The sequence below is a fragment of the Urocitellus parryii genome, chromosome 14 (genome assembly GCF_045843805.1).
Source record: "Urocitellus parryii isolate mUroPar1 chromosome 14, mUroPar1.hap1, whole genome shotgun sequence".
NCBI classification, from domain to species: domain Eukaryota; kingdom Metazoa; phylum Chordata; class Mammalia; order Rodentia; family Sciuridae; genus Urocitellus; species Urocitellus parryii.
In genome coordinates, this window is record NC_135544.1 from 59,371,656 (window position 1) to 59,392,507 (window position 20,852).

The 20,852-nt window shown below is 50.9% G+C and overlaps 1 protein-coding gene across 2 annotated transcripts in view; it reads right to left on the reverse strand.

Moving 5' to 3' along the window:
• Positions 1-5,130: 5,130 nt before the first annotated feature.
• LOC144250053 (dihydropyrimidinase-related protein 2-like) overlaps positions 5,131-20,852 on the reverse strand; it is a 36,706-nt gene continuing 20,984 nt past the window's right edge. For both annotated transcript variants that reach the window (XM_077792419.1, XM_077792418.1), the window contains exons 7-12: positions 13,208-13,364; positions 12,567-12,708; positions 10,804-10,974; positions 7,967-8,146; positions 7,020-7,185; positions 5,131-5,617 (exon numbers count right to left, since the gene is read on the reverse strand). In XM_077792419.1, the coding sequence (XP_077648545.1) occupies positions 5,526-5,617; positions 7,020-7,185; positions 7,967-8,146; positions 10,804-10,974; positions 12,567-12,708; positions 13,208-13,364 (908 nt within the window). In that variant the 3' untranslated portion in view covers positions 5,131-5,525. The remainder of the gene's footprint in view (positions 5,618-7,019; positions 7,186-7,966; positions 8,147-10,803; positions 10,975-12,566; positions 12,709-13,207; positions 13,365-20,852) is intronic.

Genomic DNA, 20,852 nt, shown 5'->3' on the forward strand with positions numbered 1-20,852 from the left:
TCTTACCAGAGCCCTCCCACTTTCAAGTTCAAGTTGGCTCCTGGTGATGGCCCCAGGGCTGTCTGCCCCTTTCCTCCCTGGGCCTCAGACCACAGGCCTTCTCCTCTGGCACTTTCCAGCCCCCTCCCCCTCCCCCTCCTAAGCCAGGGCTTTCCCACCAACAGTGAATAAGGGCAATTGAAAACACGCCCCATTTCCTTCAGCCTTTGAGTGTCGTCCCTCTCCTACTTCAGTGTGGGGAGACAGCTAGACACAGTGCAGCTATATTCCCTGTGTCTATTTGGGCTCTTTTCTGGATTCTTTTCCATTATTTCACACATTCACATTGCTATCAATATCTTATCTAATTATAAGGGTTTTCTATGATTCATTGCTGTCTACGAGGCCAACATTTCATTTTTCTCTTATTATTAAATTTTCTGGCCATTCTTAGATATTCTCAGATCATTTTTTCCTAATTTCCGAAAAGAGAATATTTTCCAACCTGTGTCTGTTGAGGACAAATGCCCATTTTTTGATAATAAATTCTCCCTTAGAAACCAACTGGCCCCAGGCCGCATGGACTCAAAACCTGCTTCTGAGCAAGTTGTGGGGCTGTTTCTGACCCCTCATCTGCTCCACAGCACAAACCTGATGCCTCCTTCATACATTGCTGCGAAGAGCAGCAGAGTTAGGTGTGAAGCTCTTAGAGCGGAGCCTGGACATCGTGTTAGCTGTCATCGCCACGGTGACTTTAACCAGCAGATTGCTCTGTTCAGCAGTCAACACCATCTCTGATGGCTCACAGTCCTGCAATCTCTGCAGTCCACCAAAGACCTTGACAATCCCCAGTCTTCATCTCCTAATCATTTCTGTCTGGAGAGACATTTAGGACACTGTCTGCAGCAGCCTCCTCCAGATCCTGGCAAGCCTCTGCTCTGCCCACGCCCCATTCATGGCTTGCCCTTTACTAAAGGTCTAGGAAAGCTGGGGATTCAGCTGCGGCTGGTTAGATAACATCATCTATCTTTCAGAGAGGGTAACTCAGACCCACAGCAGTGAAACCGTTTTCTGAAGACATCCCTGATCAGCAGCGCTGTCAGGGCTGAGGCCCACCTCCGTCGATGGGGGAAGGAAGAGATGGGCCTTCTATTCAACTTGGGCTCCAGAAACTCGCCAGACAATGGAGCTTCCCACTCCTGGCACTGCAAGGCCAAGCCACTTCCCAAAGGCTATGTGTGCCACTTACTCTTCCTACATGCTCCAAAATGTGCCTCTGGAGTAAATCACACCCACAAAGTTATGTAGCTGGTCCAATCATTTAACAAGGCGCTAGTGCCCGGATCCATCTCTAGAGACCCCCTGGCCAGTCCCCTGCAGCCTGCCTCCTGCCACTCTTGCCATCCACCAGGAGTCACTAAGACACAGCTTAGGAGGCCCTTCCAGGACAGCTTTGGTACCTGGGCCCCAGCAATCCTCTTCTCAAATGGGCCAGAGCCTGCTTCTCGTACCTGCCTGAGCTCCTGCTGGGTCTGTCCTGCAGACGGTGGCCCTGTCCGCTGTGAAGGACAGCCCTTGTCAGGGTGGGGCAGCATGTGCACACACACCTCTGTTGGCATGGATAGGAACCTGAGCCTCTGAGGTGTGGGAGGACATTGGTGTGGTCTGGGCATTGGAGACGGGCTGTGGCTCTGGGGTCTCTGCTTTCTCTCACCGCAGGCCTTCACACATTAGGGTGAGGTGTCTCATCCCCCTCTTTGGGCAGATGTGATTCCACTGGACCACAGAGGCAGCTCCCAGCACTGTGGCTACCGAGAGGACCCAGGACTCTCCCTCTAAGCTGACTCGGGATTTTCTCGATTTCTTCTCAAGGCCTCATTTATTTCTTTTGTCACTGGTCACTGTAAATGCTGGAACTGGCAAAATCAGTGCTCTCAGAGCTCCTGAAGTTTCCAGGCCCAGGGCAGACACTCAGTGCCGACCCACTTGGGTCTTGGGATCCCCGCTTTTATTTTCCTTTCACCCGATGAGTCTTTCTTTATGAAATCTTGGGACCAGGTACATATTTTTGTAAGTCACTCATTTCCTGTTTGGATAAGTTTGGACAGAAATCCAAAAGGGAGGGAAGGAAAAGAGGAGGAAGGGGGAAAACAGAGAAAACGACTTCGACCCTATGATGGCCCCAGAACCCAAGGCCAGCACCTCACGCAGTTCTCAGGAGCGGCGATGCCCGCGACGTGTCAGTTAACCGGCGACTGCAGGAGCAAGACCTGGCCCTGAGCCGCACCCTTGGCCCTTGGCTGAGGGTAGAGGGAAGCACTGGGGTTTTCTCTCTGGTTCCCTAGCAGCTCCTCTGCTGAAGGGTGGGTTCAAGTCAGCGTGATTCAGTCACCCACCTTTAACGCACCCAGGCAGCACGAGGGTTTTCCACGGTACAGAAGGAGGAAGCCCTGGGACAGAGGGACCCCACCTGAACCTCAGGTGCTCCACTGACTCCCAGGATCAGTCGTATGTCCACAGCAGGTTCCTGGGGACCTCTGGCCTCTCTGGGACGTGTTCTATGAATTTCTGACGTTTGTGGGCTGGGGTCGTGGCTCAGTGGTAGCACATTCGTCTGGCATGTGTGAGGCACTGGGTTCGATCCTCAGCACCACATAAAAATAAATGAATAAAGGTCGCCTGGACATGGCCACCGTGATGGGGACCGAGTGTCAAGATGAGATGACCTACGTTTTGATGCTGCACTTGTCCATCTACAACTAAAAAATTATTTCTAAAAGATGCTACTTAAAAAAAAAAATTCTGACATTCGGCTTCCGTGCACCCCACAGGATATAGTTTTGCTTGGAATGAGACCTTATCCTATGGCCTGGACAAGGCCACCGTGATGTGGTCCGAGAGCTCCTTAACTGGTAGAGTCACCAAAACCAAGCCAAGCCAGAGCTTCCGTGAATATCCAGGGGAGAAGCATTTTTGGAGACCAAGCAGCCACCTCCTGAGCACCCCAACACAGACACACCCCTGAAACAACCACATTTTGCTTTATTAGGTGTTCCATGGTGATATAAAACAGAGTTCTTAAGGAATAATAAACACGAGACTTGTCTTTTACCATAATTATTTTGCCATTAAGACAGTGGTTACAAAAAAAAAAAACCAAAAAAAAACAAACAAAAACAAAAGTCTCTTCTGGTTACACACATGATCAGCTTTAGCACTGAAAGGTCCTCCACTCAGGGGTCACAATCACAATCGCAAGGATTAAAAACCATCTATTATTAAGCCCTACACTGTTTTAGAGCATCAAGTCACTGCAGTTATTCAGTTCTGAGACACTGTCGATTTATTTTAGCATTTACATATGACATTCGTTTAACAGACACACACAGCAAGCCAACAGGTAAACATGCTTACACAGCCTGCGGAAATCTTCAGATTTTAAACTGTTTTTTTTCTTTTCTTTTCTTTTTTTTAAGAAAACAATCAAAACAACCAAAGTTACCATGACCTGGTACAGGAAAAACAGGAAGACAAGTGAATACTGACGAGCTGCTTGTGTTTCTTAGAATTGAAACAAAAATGTTTTCCAACTTGTTCAAATTTCCTCTAAGTGAAGGTAAGAAAGAAAAAAAAAAAAAGAAACAAATATATTAAGTCAACCAATTAATTTTTCAAAAGTGCAATTCACCTTTAAAATAACAAATAAACAACAACAACAAACCAAAACCCCGACCATAACCCTGAAGGCAAAACGTGAGGATAGACAAGCGTCAAGATGTGATGACCTACGTTTTGATGTTGCACTTGACAAAAGCAGATTTGGTTTCATAGAAGCCTGCAGACCTGACACTGCTTACAAGGACCTGGAAACAGGTTTGGAAAGAAATGCGACACAAGTCAGCAGGGACAGAAAGCAGCCAGCTAGTGTAGGGGGGGTCTCTGAGCCAAGGGAAGGGAGGAGTGTGAGACACGAGGCCACCGTGGTCTAAGTGGGCCACATGCTGGACTTGAAAGGTTTTCTCCCACAACAGCCCTGATGTGACATACAATACATACAACATTTTTCTTTCCTCTTGCAAAGTGAACAGGTCTTGAAGTCAAAGTTCCAAGGGATTTTCTGGGTTGACAAGTTCTCCCTATGTTGCATTACATCTTTTGAAATAATTGAACGGGGAAAAAAAAATGGTCTTTTCCCCCTAAGGGAAAAGGACCAATATAGAAACTTTCCAGGAGAAAAAAGATCTGACCCTCAGGGCCAGACTCCCATGGCCAAGGCCCCTCTAAGGTGGTAGATGGCTTGCGTTTGGCTGGTTCACCGGGTTACTGGGTTGGATTTATGGATTGGGCCAGTTAGCTCTGCATTTTTCTCCAATGCTTGGCTCTGTGTGGCTCCATACTGGGCCCGTCCTGGACAGCGTGGGTGAGAACCCAGCCCATCCCTGCACCTGGTAAGAGTCTTAAAGTCAGACACACCTCCTCGTGATGGTGGGCGGGTAGCACCACTCTTCCAGGACCAGGATAACATGTACTATGGTCACAAGGGCAAAGCTCAAGTCCTGCTGGACAGGTTCTGGCCTCAGTAAAACTGTTACCCTGGCAATTGGAAAAGACAACGGGGACGGGGGAAAAATACCATCTCAGAGACAAGGGCCAGAGGAAACATGGAGAAAGAGCCAGATATCTGAAGGTACTCATGACTGACAACACTAGAGAGAAAGAGAGAGAGAGAGAGAGAGAGAGAGAGAGAGAGAGAGAGAGAGAGAGAGCGCGCGAGAGAGCGCGAGCGCAGAAAAATGGCAAAGAGAATCCTCAAAAGATCTAATCTGCTGCAAAATCTAGGCCCAAAAAGAAAACTTGCCCTTTCTCAACAGTTGACCCAGAAGATTACAGAATGGCGATGTGGACACTTTGGAGCCTCTCAGGAGGGACAAAGCGAGTCTGCCAACCCCCCTGAGTCAGCATGATGGTTATATAATTGCATCATTAGGATGTCCAGTTCAAACCCTGTGTGTTAATATTGAATCAGACTTTCCAATTTAGTATTAAAAAAAAAAAGAACAAAACTCTAGCCCACCCCCTACCCCTCCCCAGCCCCACAAAAAAAAAAAAGCTTTTTAAAAAATTTAAAAAGAAAAGGAAAAAAAGGCAGCTATGGGCAATTCACTGTATCTCCCCCCATGAGAAGGAAAGATGCTGACGGGCACAGGGGGGCGCCGTGGAGGGCGCCCTCGATGGGGTTTGCTTTGTAGCATGTCTGAGTGTTGGGTGCAGCTCCGTGTGGGGACGGGTGGCTAGGCTTGGGTGTGGTACTCATGTACAGGGATGTAGGTGACAAATTCGTAACTCCAAGTGAGAGACGGAGTGCAGGGCCCAAGAGGGAGCCCCATGAACTGGCTGCCCACAGCAACTATCACAGGCTCTTAAAAAAAAAAAAAAAGAAAAAAAAAAGAGGAAGAAGAAGAAGGAGGAGAAGGAGAAGGAAGGAAGTCTCAGAATGTCCTCAGGTGTCCCATCCCCCATTCCCCAGTGGCCTGCAGGCCAGAGCTCTAGCCCAGGCTGGTGATGTTGGCACGGCCACCAGGGGGCGCCACGATGCGCTGGGTGGTACGGCGGGGGATGTTGTCATCAATCTGAGCGCCTGGAGGGAAGGGGAGAGAAGACAGGGGTGAGGGGACACAGCAGTAAAACAGTCTCCTGCTTTAAACCCAAAAAGCAGTCTAGAAGGGGTGCCGGGCACAGCCTTCTCCGTTTTTTTTTTTTTTTTTTTTTTAAACATGAGCTCAAACCCCAAAAAGGAGATGGACCAAAGTTAGCCCAAGAATTACATCCAGGACAAGCAGTCCTCGTGGGGGCCTGGCTGGATCCATTAGTGGGGAAGTAAAACCACAGATAAGACCCCGACTTTTCACCCTGCAGCCTGTCCTGGTTCCTAGGGGGGCAGCTTTTCTGAGGACACAGCAATCTCCCTCTCTGGTATCGTGTTTCCTAGTCCTACACACGCAATGAGGAGCAGGAACACAGGAGCATCTGGGATCCAAAATCCCAAATCCGAAACACTCCCAAATCTGAAACTTTTTGAAAGTCCACGTGACCTCACTAGTGGACAGTTCCCCAGCTGGCCTCATGTGGGGGCTGCAGTCGGAACACATGCACTCTAGAATAGCATATAGAATTTCCTTCTGATCGTGGACGGTAGATACAAAACATGAGTGAACTTCATGTTTAAACTCGGGGCCAATCCCCAAGATATTTCATTATGTCTACGCAAGTGTCCCCAATATTTAAAAAAAAAAAAAAAACCTGAAATTTGAAACACTTCTCATTCCAAGTACTTGGGATGAGGGACCTGCACTTTTATATAACTGCATGACAAAAACAAGGTTCATTAATTAAACTTTTTGAAAATGGGTAATCTATATATGGCCTATATGGCAATTTTCTAGAAAAAAAAAAGAGAGACCTGACAAGAAAAACATCTAATGAGTTATTTCTTTAACATATGGCAGGACTCTGGAAGGTGGGAAGCTCTGGTCACAGGCCCAATGAAAGAGGGGAAGGAAGTTTCAAGGAAGGAAACCTTAAAATCTAGACCTTTCCTCTCACCAAGGGAACATCACATATTTTATCCCAGCAAATAGCTAACAGCTCTCCAATGGCTCTGATCTCAGCATTTTGGTCGAACGTCAACTCAACTGATCCTCACAATTCCATAAAGGAGCTGCTACCGTAGTCCCTGTTCCACGGAAGAGGAGATCGAGGCCCACGTGGAGCTGGGCTATTGAGTTTGCTCCAGACTCCGGGACTACTCCCCCTGAAATAGTAGTGTCCTTCCTGAGGATGGATACAACTAAAAAAAATGTCCTTGCCATCTATTAGACCCTGGACCTAGGAGGGGCCTGGTAGTGCCACAGGTGGCATAAACGAATGTGGAGATTCTGACTCTAAAGATGCATCTTGGGTGACAGGAGTGTGTCCCACCTCCCACTGCAACCTCACGGAGCTGGCCTACAGAGGGGCCCCTGGGCAAGCCGGGAACCTACCAGACAAGCTGAATCCAGACTGGTGCAGGTTCCGGACAGGCGGGGCCTGCTGTTTGGCGGGAGACGTCTTGGCTGAGGAGGCTGGGGTGACCGTCTTGGGCGTCACGGACACCTTGCACACAGGTCTGTCATACAGGCCGCGAGGGACTCCTCTTAACTCTGCCAGCTGCAAAACACAAGAGCCCCTCTGCTCAGGCCACAGAGGACACCTCCCCTGCTGGGAAGGAACATGGCCTGGAGCCCAGGCGTGAGGAGATGGAGGGCTTTCCTTACAGACCGGAACAACAGGGACTCATGTGGCGGAGGATCCCGCAGCTCCAGGCCCAGCTCCCACGAGGTGGGCTACAGGTAACTTGTTATTCCACAGTAACTAACATTTTTTAGATTTCTTCCCAAGGCCCCTCAACCTTAGACCCTGGAAGAGTCCCCTAAACTTACAGTGTCATGTCCGAGATCTGCCCCAAGCTCTTTCTAATCTCTCTCTTCCTGTAATTCTCATAGGGCTCCATCCTTCCCCTGCCTCCCAGACCCCAAGCACCAGCTATGCCCAGACACGGTCGGCTTCCAGGCTCATGACAGCCTCCCTCTGCAGTTCCTGCACCTCCCTTCTCTGACTTGATAAACTCCTACTTCACCTTCAAAACCCAACTCGAAATGCCCCCTCCCAGGACACCTTCCCTGCTCTGGGCTCACGGCAGCTCCTCGCCACAGCACACGCTGCAGGACCACAGGGCGGCACACACTGCCCTGGCTGGCTCTGAGCAGGCTTCTCCACCCAGACCTCCAGCACCAGGAATAAGAAGATCGGGTCTCCTCATCCCCATGTCCCTCTGTGCTCATCCCAGGATTCTGACATCAGTGCTTCATACATGTCGGTGGAACTGAACTTAATCCAAGACTTAAAAAAAAAAAAAAAAAAAGAAATTCCTAAGAACAAAAGCACTTACCCTGCTCCTTGCCTTGATGCGCTTGTAAACAAAGTCGGGGAAGGGCTTCCGGGGAACATAGAGCCCTGAGCCCTCGGTGACGTGCAGAGTGCCATCCTCCAGGACGATCTTCCCCTGGCTGATGACCACCAGAGGGGGGCCCCGGCACTCCATGCCCTCGAAGATGTTGTACTCCAGAGACTGCAAGAGGGGAGCACAGGAAGTTCAGAGCAGGCCCCGCCCCTTGCCCCTGCCAGAGTCGGGGCACGAAAGGTCTCTTGCCACCTTCTCCGGCAGGGCAGCCCCACCTCTCACTGACCCTCTAGGCCCAGGCTGGGCTGCGTGGCCCAGCATTTTGACAGGCGTCTCCTATGAGACTTCTCCTGTTGGCTCTCCTCCATCATCAACTAAGGGACTCTCTTACCACCCATGGCATCTCAGCCACAGTAACATCCAGGAGCTGTGTGACTCTGGGCTAGGTCACTTTAACCCTGTCTCAGAGCTTTGGTTTCTTCATCTGTCACCTTTCCAAGTCTTCAGTGACAATGACAACACAAAAGGTTTCATCTCTGTGTAGTTCGTCAGAGAACCCTGACATCTCTGAAAAGCCCTTCAGAAGGTGTGTGTCAACCTGGGTCAAGCCATCCACATTATCCCACAACCCCTTGTCTAATAAATACCTCTGCTTGAACCCTTCCAGACAGAGACTGAACCTAGGGCCATCTTCCTGGGTCCCCACCCCAGGTCTGCCATTTGCCAGCTGTGTGAACCTGGACAAGTCCCTAACACCTTCCTCATCCGTAAGTGGCTAAGACCCACTTCAAAGGACAGAGGCCAAGAGCAAATGAAATGAAAGCAGCTATCTGGGGCTTGGCACCGAGGGACATTTGGCTCTTTACTGGCCTACCAGGGTGTGAGCCCTTTGGCAACCAAGGCCTCATGTGACACTTGTACTAAGCCTTGTCACCTAGGAATGAGCCCCTGGAAGGGCTCTGGGGACATCTCACTTTCAAACGCTGGATGGAGGGACCAGCCCCACGGCTCAAAGTACCATAAAACCGAAGCATCCCGGGGTGGGTCACAGCACTGGGTACTCAGCCCTTCAGGCACCTGTAGGCAGGGGCTCCGATACGCGATACCCACCCAGCTCCCCAAAACCCATGCTCATTGCTCCGTGGCAGGAGACACGAGTGACACAGGGTAAACCTCCTGCTGTGACTAATGACACACGGCATGCTGAGTGCCGGGGCTGTGAGGCAGGTGAGGGCAGAAGAGAGGCGATCTGAAAGCCGCTGTTTCCCCACAGGGTCACCTGTAGGAAAGGCAGGCAGTGCTGACCCTCTAACAGGTCTGAGTGGGAACAGACGGAGCCCAGCCTCTGTCTTCCTGAGGCTCATCCTCCATGGTCCAGACGGAGCACGCCAGAGGCGAGTCCCCAGGTCATCTGACCTCCAGCCAGGACCCTGTCTGCTCTTTCCATTGCCTCTGGGGGAGGGACTGTGCGCGGGAGGGAAGCACTGTCTCCATCAACCCTGACCGCAGGCTGTGTGCTCAGCCTGGCAGTGAAGGGCCCTGGACGATGTTCAGTTCCAATTCTGGCTCGACTGCAAAATCGCCGTGTGACATAGACCAGTCACTTCCACTCTCAAGGCCTCCATCTATTTATCTCCCCTTGTGGGGTGAGAAAACGCCCTTTACTGGGGGTCACATGACAGAGCAGGCGGGAGTGCCAAGCTAGGTGCCCAAGGATACGTAGGTTCCCCAGAGGGGATCACTCAGCACCCAGACGGGATCGAGGCTGGAAGTGGGCCAGCCAACGGGGACAGAGGGAAGGAAAGGCAGCCCCACACATGGACTGGAGCCCGCCTCGCCGCAGCCCCAGAACCTCTGTCCAAGTGAGGGCCCCAGCCTGTCCTGGAGAGATGCCAGAATCCCATCCCCGTGACTCGGGGCACTCGGGTGGGGTCCGTGCTGGCTAGATCAACTAGAACCGGTCCACTGGAGCCAACAGCTCTCCACGGAGAACTGCACCCAGAACCTCCTCTTGTTTCGTTAAGGAAGCACTTCAAGATTCAAGTGAGGTCCTGAGAAGACACTTCGGCCAGAGGCACCCTTCTTTTCCACAGCTCACCTGGTCCATGCTCTTTCGATTTTACACACAGATGATTTTTACAGAGGAATTGTGCTCATGCCCACTGCCCCACAGCATCACAGGACACACAGACCTCAGCTGCTGCGGAGACCGAGACCTTTAAAGACAGCACATTCCCAAGCTTGAGAGCCTAACTAAGAGGCGAGAGCTCCCCACACCTGCAGGTCCTAACCATCATCCAACGGCTGCACGTATTTCTTCTCTTTGGGGCGAAGTCAAGGTTGATCAATTCACTTAGGACAGTAAAACCAGCTGTCATTTTCCGTCAGGTTCCGGGGTAACACCACCCCCACAGAAAACAATGACATGTGAAAATTAAAGTGCCCGGTGACTCTCAGGACTGTACAGTGACTTCTCTATTCAGGTCCCTGGCACCAAGCACCAGCAAAAGAGGTGCTGCCGCAAACCATGTTGCTGGAATGATGCCCAACTTCTAGAAGCTTCTTAGGACCCAATATCACCTTGGGGATGCTGAAGGTAAAGCGTACTCTAAAATGTGGGTGAGAGTAACATTCTTAATGAATTCACTGAAGAAAGTGAAATGGCTTTTTTCTTTTTGTTTGCTCCCTCAACAAATTTCAAGTTATCACACATCCTGGGGAAAATTCATTCCCAGCCCAGCAAGTACTTTTTACAGCCCCTGGGCCTCTCCCTTCCTCTGCCCCTTGTGTGCCTGTAATCCATGTGGATGAGGTGTGAGGCTTACACTGTTATGCGTCTTCGCAGAGATGGTTTTGATGCTGTCAGGGTCCTGGATGACCAGATCGGCGTCAGATCCCACAGCAATGCGGCCTTTCTGGGGGTAAAGGTTAAAGACTTTGGCTGCATTGGTGCTGGTTACAGCCACAAACTGGTTCTCGTCCATCTTCCCAGTGACCTGAGGGGCAGAGCACACACGACAGCAGGTCAGAGAGCTGCAAGGTGGGATGCTATCCAGCATAGAGAAGGGACATGCCATTGGAACACAGAGGTTGCATGTGCCTCTCAACAAAAGAGAGGTGCAGCTGGGTGGTACACGCCTGTAATCCCAACGGCTCCAGAAGCTGAGGCAGGAGGATTGCGAGTTCAAAGCCAGCCTCTCAGCAAATAGTGAGGCACTAAGCAACTCAGTGAGACCCTCTCTCTAAATAAAATACAAAATAAGGCTGGGGATGTGGCCCAGTAGCCAAGTGCCCCTGAGTTCAATACCTGGTACCAAAAAAGAAGACAGGGAGAGAGGCATAGATGTCGCCTCGCATCTAGTCTACCTGCAGGTCTCAGCTCTGCCTCTGGCTCCACAGAATACAGTAGGCGCCAATCACATTAGCTCAAGTCCTTTCCTTTCCAAATCTGTTCTAAATTCAGTACAACAATGGGCACAGGAAATGATCATGCAGCAAGAGAGAGTCAAAAAGGTACAAATGGCCAAAAAGCACATAAGAGAATATTCACTCTAATCAGTAGCTGAAGAAATTAAAGGTCAAACAATAAGACTCAACATTCACCTAACAAATCAGTACTACTTTGAGCTTTTGGCTCATAGTACCCATTTGGACATGGAGAAAACACTGGGGTGCAATCTTCCTAGAAGGAATGCTAACAATAATATGCATCAACAGCCTTAAAAATGCACACACCCTTTTCCCTGATGATGCCTAGAAACATTATTAAGGATGTGTCCAAGGATGTATCTACATGGATGCCTATCCCGGTAAAAAATATCAGAAATGTTCAAAGCATTGCCAGTGAATCATCATTTAGCACCAAATGGAAAAGTCTGCTATCAAAAATCAAGTGCATTTAAGGATATGGAAACTTTTTCATGGTATATTAAAACTGCCCAAAAAACAGATCTCAAAATACTATGCATGACGCTAATGTTATTGACACACTGTCACATAACATATGTAACCCGTGCACTTAAGCACTCCTTAAAAATGGAAAGGCACTTGCTAGCATGCTCCCTGTAGTTGGGTCTGAAACAAGGTGATTTTTATTTACATAATCTAAAAATTCATCAAGAAACAGAAAACCTGTTGCTGTTACATTTTAAAACATTAAAATGAAATAGACCAAAGATTTCCCCAAAGCTCAGTGCCTGTTCAAACTGGGCATTCCAGAAGCCTGAGGTGGGACAGAAATGCTAAATCCAGACAGCCTTCAGAGAGCCCATTTCCAAAGGGACAAGAGGTAGCTGATTGAGTCACCAGGTGGCTGAGGAAGTTCTCTCCAGACGGGCACAGAAGTCAAATTTAAAGACTACATGTTTTCAGGCTCCGCTGTCCCAGAGATGATGATAAGAGACATGTAATACTTAAGGTGAAATGATCTTTCAGGAGTAGTCATGGAGACTATTCCTACTTGTGTAGGAGACTGCCACACAAGTACCAGCTTCTAGAATGTTCTCAACCAGCATCTCAAGTCCATGCCTGCAGATGAGGAGGCAGGGGAGCACCAAGGCGCACCATGAGTGAGGCCCTTGGTCCTTACCACAGCCTTGTCCCAGATGACGGACATCCGCTCCTCCGTGCCGTTGGTGCCCTCAGGAATCAGGGTGAAGTTGTCCTTTCCTACGGCTTTCTGGGCAGTGTTGAAAGTGCAGTGGGCACTGCCAGTGACCTGGAGGTCTCCACTGGAAGGAAACATATCATCGGATAACACTGTGCCCAATCTGTCCTATGAGGAATCTGGGGGAACTCGTGGCACCAGAGAATCAGAACACCCAGGGCTCAGTCCAACAACACTAAAGAGTATGGAGGCCACCTTCACCAGGGGACACTCGCCGGCAGCCCACCAGCACTCTCCTCAGGCCTCTAAGGAGATGGCATCCTCGATGCACAGGTGAGACAACTTGTGGTCAGGGAGGTCAAGTCCTGCAGCCAAAGAGGGGTCTTCGGATACCAACTCATGCCTCATGGCTGACTGTCACGATGGCCCAGCTTTTTATCAGGAACACCCTCCAGGGACAGTGACACAATGACAATTCCTTGTTCGCATCTATCGACCCCAGTTTGGTGCATGCATAAGGGTCTATTTCCAAGCTTGCTCTGGGCCACCGCATGGTCACCTGCAGGTCAGCTTGGCCTGAGGAGTCAGAGAATGTGGAGTGTGAGCAGGGGGCCAGGACTCACCAGGACAGCAGGGAGTTGAGAAAGTCTGGAGTGGTTGGATCTGGGCTCAGGGGTGGCGAGGTGACAAAGGCAGCGGCCTTGGCCCAGTTCTTGCTCCAGTAGTGAGAGCCGTCAGTCCCCAAGCTGGCGGTGATGGGCTCGCCGTACACCACAGTTCCTGAGGGTCAGAACACACGTGGCTCAGTCAGACAGGAGGAGGAGTGGGGCCACCTTCACTGGGGGACACTGGCAGCCCCCACTGCTCTCACCAGCCCTGTGAAGGGGACGGCAGCCTTGTCACAGGTAAGGCAATGCATGCCAGGGAGGCCACGTCCCTCATCTGGCCAAAGCCAGATAGGGAAGGTGCTCCCGGGAATTTCCTGTGAACCCCCCTGTGAAGCCTGCGCATTGTCTCCTGGTGGTCCCAAACAGCCCCCAGGCTTCTGCCTCCCACGCCTGCTCCCAAGCTCCGGGAACAATCTCCAGCTTACTTGGCTTCAAGCACCCCGCCCCAAGTGCCACCTCGGCTCTTCTCGGATGCACTCGAACGTGCCCTTGGGGCTCAGCAAGCGCCCTCTCCACTCACACGTGCCGGTGCCCTGCCCTGTCTAGTTCTGTTGCAAGGCCAGCAAGAGGAAATCACCCAGGACAGGACGAGCCGAAGCCCTGGACAGCAAACACACCACCTCCAGACCTCCCGAGAGGAAGCCTGGACCCAGGTGGCCACGTGAGGGGAGCTGCCCATGTCAGCTGCCATACCCATGGCCGACTTTGGTGGAGTGGCCACAGCCACACTAGTGCGGTCTCAGAGCTTCCAAAGCCTTGGCGAATTTGATACAATGTCCAAGAAAGAACGCCAGCTCCTGCTGCCCAAGTCCTGTCCCCAACTCTGTCAATGCAGAGCCAGCCAGGGTGTTGGGAATCATTTATATACACGGGAAGGCAAACTGTTAGTGCCCTAAGCACAAAAATTTTAAAATTAAAAAATAAAAGTAAAAATAAAATAAAAACCACTCCTCACTGAAACATCTACTGCCCTCACTATCCAAAGGTCTCCCCTTTGACACCACGCCGAGAACAACTCGGCCTCACACCATCTGCCCCAGAATCCCATCCTCCACTCCACTGAATGCCCAGTTTTGAATTTTTTTGACTCCTCTCAATGGCGACACATTGAAGGCAATTTATTCATTTGCACAGAGTAGGCACTCAAAAACTACACGTTAGATGGATCAAACGGCCCAGTCATGTATTAATTAAAGGCATCAGAGCCGGAATTTGAGCTCGGCCAGCCACATCCACCTCTCCTACCGCAGGGTTCGCCCCCACCCACATTGGCCAGCCTAGATTCCCTTCTCCCCAAACACAGGGCCCAGTCAGGAATGCGCTTCCCTTCCTCTCCACAGCTTCCAAAGCCTTATCACCACATAATATTCCACAGCACCCTCTTTGCCCGCCACTTAGAGCTGGCTCAGAGGAGCTGCCCCCTCCTGCCTCAGGAATTCCACAAAGAAGTCGCTGTTCAGCTGGGAGTGGTGGAGGCTCCGGCAGGCCGCTGGCTCCGGGCAATCAGTCCCAGTCCCAAGCAGGAGGAGGGACCCCAGGACCAGGGGGCCTGCCCAGAAGAAAGCCCCCAGGAAGAAGAGTGCCACTCAGGACGACTGGAAGGGACCCTGCCTTCCTGATCCACTCAAGGACTCCCCCAGAAGCTGGTGCAGAGAGCCCACTCAGCTCACCCCAAAGCAGAAAAACAGCCTATGTGACAAGGACTTGTTACAGCCAAGGTCCTTCACCAGATGCCAACAGCTGACCAGGACCCAGGGGCAGCCTCTCACAGGACCTCAGCTCCCAGCTTTGGGGTGGTGCATCCAAAAGATCTTGTTAAGTCTAACTTGATCTGGTTAAGTCTCACTCTCCCGGCCCAGCCAGGTCTGGACGTCCCACCTACTGCTGCCTGCCTGTCTGAGCCCAAAGGTGACATCTGTGTAAGCCCTAGGAACACCAAGGATTCACAGTCCTGAAGGTCTTCTGGTTCTATCCCCACGGCTGTGAGAAAGTTCATGAGAGAAAGGGTGCTTGGAGTAATAAAAACCAACCCAACAACCAGTAAAAACCCATGGTCGGAGGGCCTGGAGGTCCCTGAACCAATGCCCACATTTCCCAGGGTTCCAGGTAACTTGTCGTGACTCATCCTCTCACTTGAATTTGCTGCTCAGTCCTGCCCTTGGAAACTGAGCACCAGGAGGGGATGGTGCTAGGAGCGCTGGCTTCATCTCTCCCTGTGATATACCACTCGGGTTGGGGTAGGGAGCTGCTCAAAGGTCTCTTCCTTCAGCACCCAGGACACCCACCTCACAAGAGAACAAACTCAGCCTTCAGCCTCTGGAAACCTCTTAACTTGATGGGTTGGGGCTCCCAAGGCCACTGCTGACCAGAGCCTCCCTGCTTAGACCAGGATAAGCAAGGACTCCTAAACCTGAGCCAAACCAAGATGGCAGCAGCATGGACAAGAAAGGGGGCACTAAGAGAAAAGGGGAGCCTCTGGAGGGTCATTTCTGCTTTGTTCTGTTCTAATTCACGGAGGGATTCAGAGGTTCTTGCTGTCTTTGGACTTTATTTCTGTTCTTCAGTTCCAAAGGCAGGGCAGGGATTAACTACCAGTCCAAGGCCTCCACCTCCAGGCAGCATGGGTCTACAGAATGAGGCTCTCCCCAGTGGCCTGGTCACCAGTGGCCTGGTGCCTCCCCCAGGGCTCGTCTCCCCATTCTCTAAACAGCATGCACAAGGAGCGCTGAATGAGCTTCCGGAGCTCAGTCAGGCCATGGACACCAGGGAGCTTGCATGCCAGAAATAATTGCCACTCATAATAATAAACCACGGAATGGCTTAATCGGCCTTTCTGCACTTCTCTAAACACACTGCTGACGCTTTCTTGGCGGCCCTCGGAGCTTCATGATTTTCTTCTCCAGGGAAAGTCTAAACTGAAGGATGTGACCCCAAGCCAGCCTCTGGCAGGCTCACTCGTAACCCTGGGAAATGCAGGGACTCACAGGGGACACACGGGTGGTGTTTATTCACAACCAGCCTGGGGCCAGGGTGCATTCGTGAAGAATAAATGCAAGGTTGGGGTTTAAAAATGTTTGACAGCTCCTTGCTCCTACAGTTCATCATTTCCCATGAATGAGAAGCAGGAGGACAAATCCAAAGGAGGAACAATGGAAGATCACATGTATGTGTAACTCAGAATGAAGCACAAGAGAGACAGAAAAGAGCCTGGGACAGAAAGACAGAGAGACAGGCACACACCACTCACACACACACATACACACACACCAGACTTGCTCTTTCAGAGAACCCATGCCGCACCCATCAGCCTTAGGACCGTGCTATCAGATTTTGGTACTAAGAGTGGTTCTAGGGAAACAAAAATCTCAAGACTGATTTTCAGGATTGCTTCTGAGGTTGTTGGAATTGGTTTTCTAATCCAATTCAATTTAAAAGCCTTAAGGTTTCTATTTCCAGTAAAGACAGCCCTTGCCGTCGATGGCACAATGGGGCGACAGATACACAGAATCCGACTCCTGATGCTCCCTATCAACACTTCTAAGAGGCAAGATTCTGGGTGACACTGTAGAACATTTTTGTCAAACTGACAAAATGTCATGAGATTGACTGTTGCTCTTAATGGTGCTGGAACCAAATGGGGAAAGAAAACAATGGATTCAGGGGTTCGAATTCCCACATCAAGCACCACATAAATGGCCTGAAAGAGACTCCTAAGTCTCACAGATGCAGAAGTGAGATGGCTGAAAATCAAAAGCAGGATCCAAGGGCACGTGTTGTTCAAAGGAGAGAGTGTTGACCCAGAAGGGCTCCTCTGGATAGCCTGTGGACTCAGGTGAAAACCTCCTCCCTGGGGTCTCCAGCCTGCTAGCCCACCCTGCAGGCTTCAGACTTGCCAGCCCCACACTTGCATGAGCCAATTCCTTAAAATAGGTCTGTCTCCATCCCCCACCCCCTTTGGTTCTGTTTCTCTGGATAATCCTGACTAATCCAGACTTTGGTAAATTTTATTTCACAACCCAACCCACCTGCCACTCTCAGTTCTAATTCTAGGTTGCTATGTGGTGCACTAGCTGAGCCCTAAGGGTTCATCCCAAGCTGAGGGGGTCCTCCCGATGCCCGAGCACACCTATTGGCCTGCAGGGCATAAGAACTCCTGTCCTGAATCAGGGTTCCCAGGGCTTAAGCCCTCAGCAGCCACAGCTGAATGTGTCTGCCTCTGGGTTCTGGGGGTGGTTTGAGGAGGAAGAAAAAATAGCAAGTCCACAAATGATGTCACTGGGCACCGCCCACGGGCCGCCATTCACCTGTGAAATCTGCCATTCACACACCAGTTTTCATGTAGTGACAAAGGCAGTGGGAAGGAGACCATTCTAGGAGAGAAAGACCCACAGTGAACCCCTTGGACAGAAAGATGCCCGGGAGTCTGGAACTACTTCCCCCAGGCCCCATGATCTGGGGTAAGATTCAATTTCTGCCTTCTGGTTCCTCTTCCAGGAAACAAAGCACTAAACTGACCAGTGTCTGAGATCCTTTCAAGCACAAAAACTGTCCCAGGCATCCTGGTCCTCGCTGTGCTTTCATTTCCTAATCTGCAAAATGGGTTGACGCCATCTGTCCTGCTATGGCCTGGCACAGAAGGATGGAGGCAGCCTGTGTCCAGGAAAGACGGGCTCAGTCGGGTCGGGTCAGGCCAGCATGGGAGAAAAGAGTCCTCACCGATGTTCATCTCAGCGTCTCCCTTTTATCTCAGACCCTCACTTTCCTAAACATCTAGACACACAGACGTCGTAAAGGACCACAGGGGACACGGGAGACACCGAGGTACAGGGGCTCACAAGAGAAGCACCTGTCACTGCTGGTTATGAGTTACCAACTGTCCACATTGGTAGAGAAATTCTGAGTTCTGGCCCCCTGAGGCTCTGTGTAGGTCCCCAGCCCTGCTTGGCTTATACCTCCTCGGTAGCACTGACCACGTCCCACGGTCACTTTATGGTCAAGAGTCCCTTTCCTACTGGTGAAGGAGCTGGCTGAGGCTTGGGACGGTGTCTTGTCCCTGATACCTAGGCCTAAAGTATCACATAGGAAAAGTTTGCTGAAGGAAAAAAAAAGAAATCTCTCTCCATTTCACAGATGAAGGAGTGGAATGGATAAAGCCTCAGACCTCAGACCTCAGACCTGGGGGCCAGAAGAACCCTCCGAGGCAGAAAAGCAATCCTTAGCAGAAAACCTTTGCCCTGAGTTGGCAGTGTCTTTCCTCTGCTTGCCTAACAAGTCTGAGGATAAAGCAGCCCTTCATTCTTTCATCCTGAGGATAACTGGCAGAAGTTATTGTATACACCTTTACCTACATGATCACATTTAAACGGCATCATTGCCCCATGAGATGAGTGATGATTACTACCCTCCCCTTGCAGGTGGGAGGAGGTTGCATGGGAATCCTTGCTTCCACATTCCCCAAGCTTCTGCCAGGTGTCAGGCTCCAGTTTCTACCAGGTTCTTGAGGGAAGCCCCAGCCCAGGGAGACCACAGCATTTCCTAGTCTAACATAATCTCCCAGTGTGCAGGTAAGTCAGTCAAACATTAACGTGGAGATCTGTGGGCTGAAGTCAGACGCCTGGCAATCGAGCCCCAGTTCCACACTTTAATAGCCCTGACCTTGTTGACTCAGCTGCAAAGGAAAACAAAACATAAAAGTTGCTGCCTGAGCTGCCTCCTGAAGTTGTCAGGGAGTCCCAACAAGGTGGAAAGAACTTTAATGGCCGGTGTGGTTGGCCAGGGTTCCTGTCCTGCTCGTTAGCACCCAAGAGCACTGAAATTCCTTCCAGCAGCTCAGGTCTGACACAAAGGCTTTCAAGGACTAAAAGGGTGACAAGACCGAACGCAAAAGCCACGTTGGCAACCATGGTGTGGGTACAGCTGGACTGATCCTGGGAGGTTCTGGAACTAGAAAAGACTGAAATCGTTCCCTTGGGTGCTCACCCCGCGGACACACACAGAGCTGAAAGTTAGTGGAACAATAGAGGGCACCGGCCCCCTGGATGCTTCAGTAACACTCCAGACCCTCATTTAGATGAGAAAACTCAGGTACCGGAAGAAAGGGCTTCAGCACCACTCAGGGGGCTGGTCCCCCAAGACCACCTGCCCTGAGTGCAGTCTGGTGAGGGTCCACACGGTCCATGCTCCAGTTTGGGCAGGTGAGTGTCTCAATTCAGGTACACACTAGATAACAGGGCCACAAATCAAGATTATTTTAAACTGTTTGCCTGACTGGTGAATTATCATCATCCAGGCACAGAATAATTGATAAAAGACACAAAAGTCAACTGCCCTCTAGATTCTCCTTTTTGGATACTGTGTGAATAGCCCCCACGCTACATGGTACTGCGACAGGTGATCAGTGTTGTGGCTGAGCCCCACCTGGCCGTCGTGCAAATGTGTGTCTGGGCGATGAAGACATCATCCGCAAGGTCTCCTTGGGTGGATTATATTACGTCTGAGGAGATCATATCACTTTAGGGGAATGCTGACTGCAAAAAAGCAATTCCTTGAACCTGCCAGGAGAGGGCAGGTTCCCAAGAACGCACCAGCAAAGCAACCCCTTGAGAGCCCCAGAGAGCTCCCAAGCACAGGGGCTGGGAATTGCTGGGTCTGAGCAGGCAGTGCTAGGTCCATCTGGAAGCCATCTCCTGGGACCAGCTGACTTAGTGGTCATTGAGCAATTTGTTCTGGGGCTTGTATGAAGTCACCCACCAGTGAAATAAATCCCACAGCCCTCCCCGATCTGTGTGGATCACCTTCCTCGGGGAAGTGGAAACGGAGCTGCAGAGGTCCAAGTGCTCCCTACCGACAGAAACAGAGAGAGACACAGGTACAGACAGAGACTAAGAGAAAGAGAGGCTGAGAAAGACAAGACCCAGTCAAGAGAAAATTAGAAATGGGCAGGTAGAGAGGCAAGCGGTAGGGAGAGAGAAAAAAGTTAGGAAGAAGGGGCTCCTTTTCTCGTGTTCATTTCAGATCAGACTAAGATCCACCATCAAAGCCAACTCTGGGCTCTCAGGCTCCCTGTGTGAGGAGCGAGCTCCCAAGCTGGGGACAACAGGTCTCTGCTGCATTCATTATGCAGAAGATGCTCCACACAAGGAAGTGTCCCCTGAGGGAAGCGCTGGAAGCTGCACTCAATGAATTAGTTTCCAGAGCCTTCTCAATGACTCCCTAGTATGAACAGAGAGCCAGCCTTGCCCAGGATGCATCCATAGTTTATTAAAGGGGCGGGGGTGTACTCAAGCCCAGGATCTTATCTGGGGCAGAAAGGCACCCCTGCCCACCACGAGGCTTTCTGACCTACCCCGCCAAGATCACCAGCCTCCAAGGGGAGACACCTTTGCAAAGTAACGTTCCCCAGAAAGGCTCTGTAGCAAATGAAAAACGACGTCACCCACGTATGTGCCTAGTTTATTTAGACGGCATCAAACTAAATCCCACTTTTCTACAGGGCGGGGGGCGCCCACCAGCCGGCTGCGGCTTTAAATAGATAAGAACAAGGCCGCAGCAGAGGAACAAAGACAGGAAACTGGAGCTCCCTGCCTCGCTGGGCTGTAAT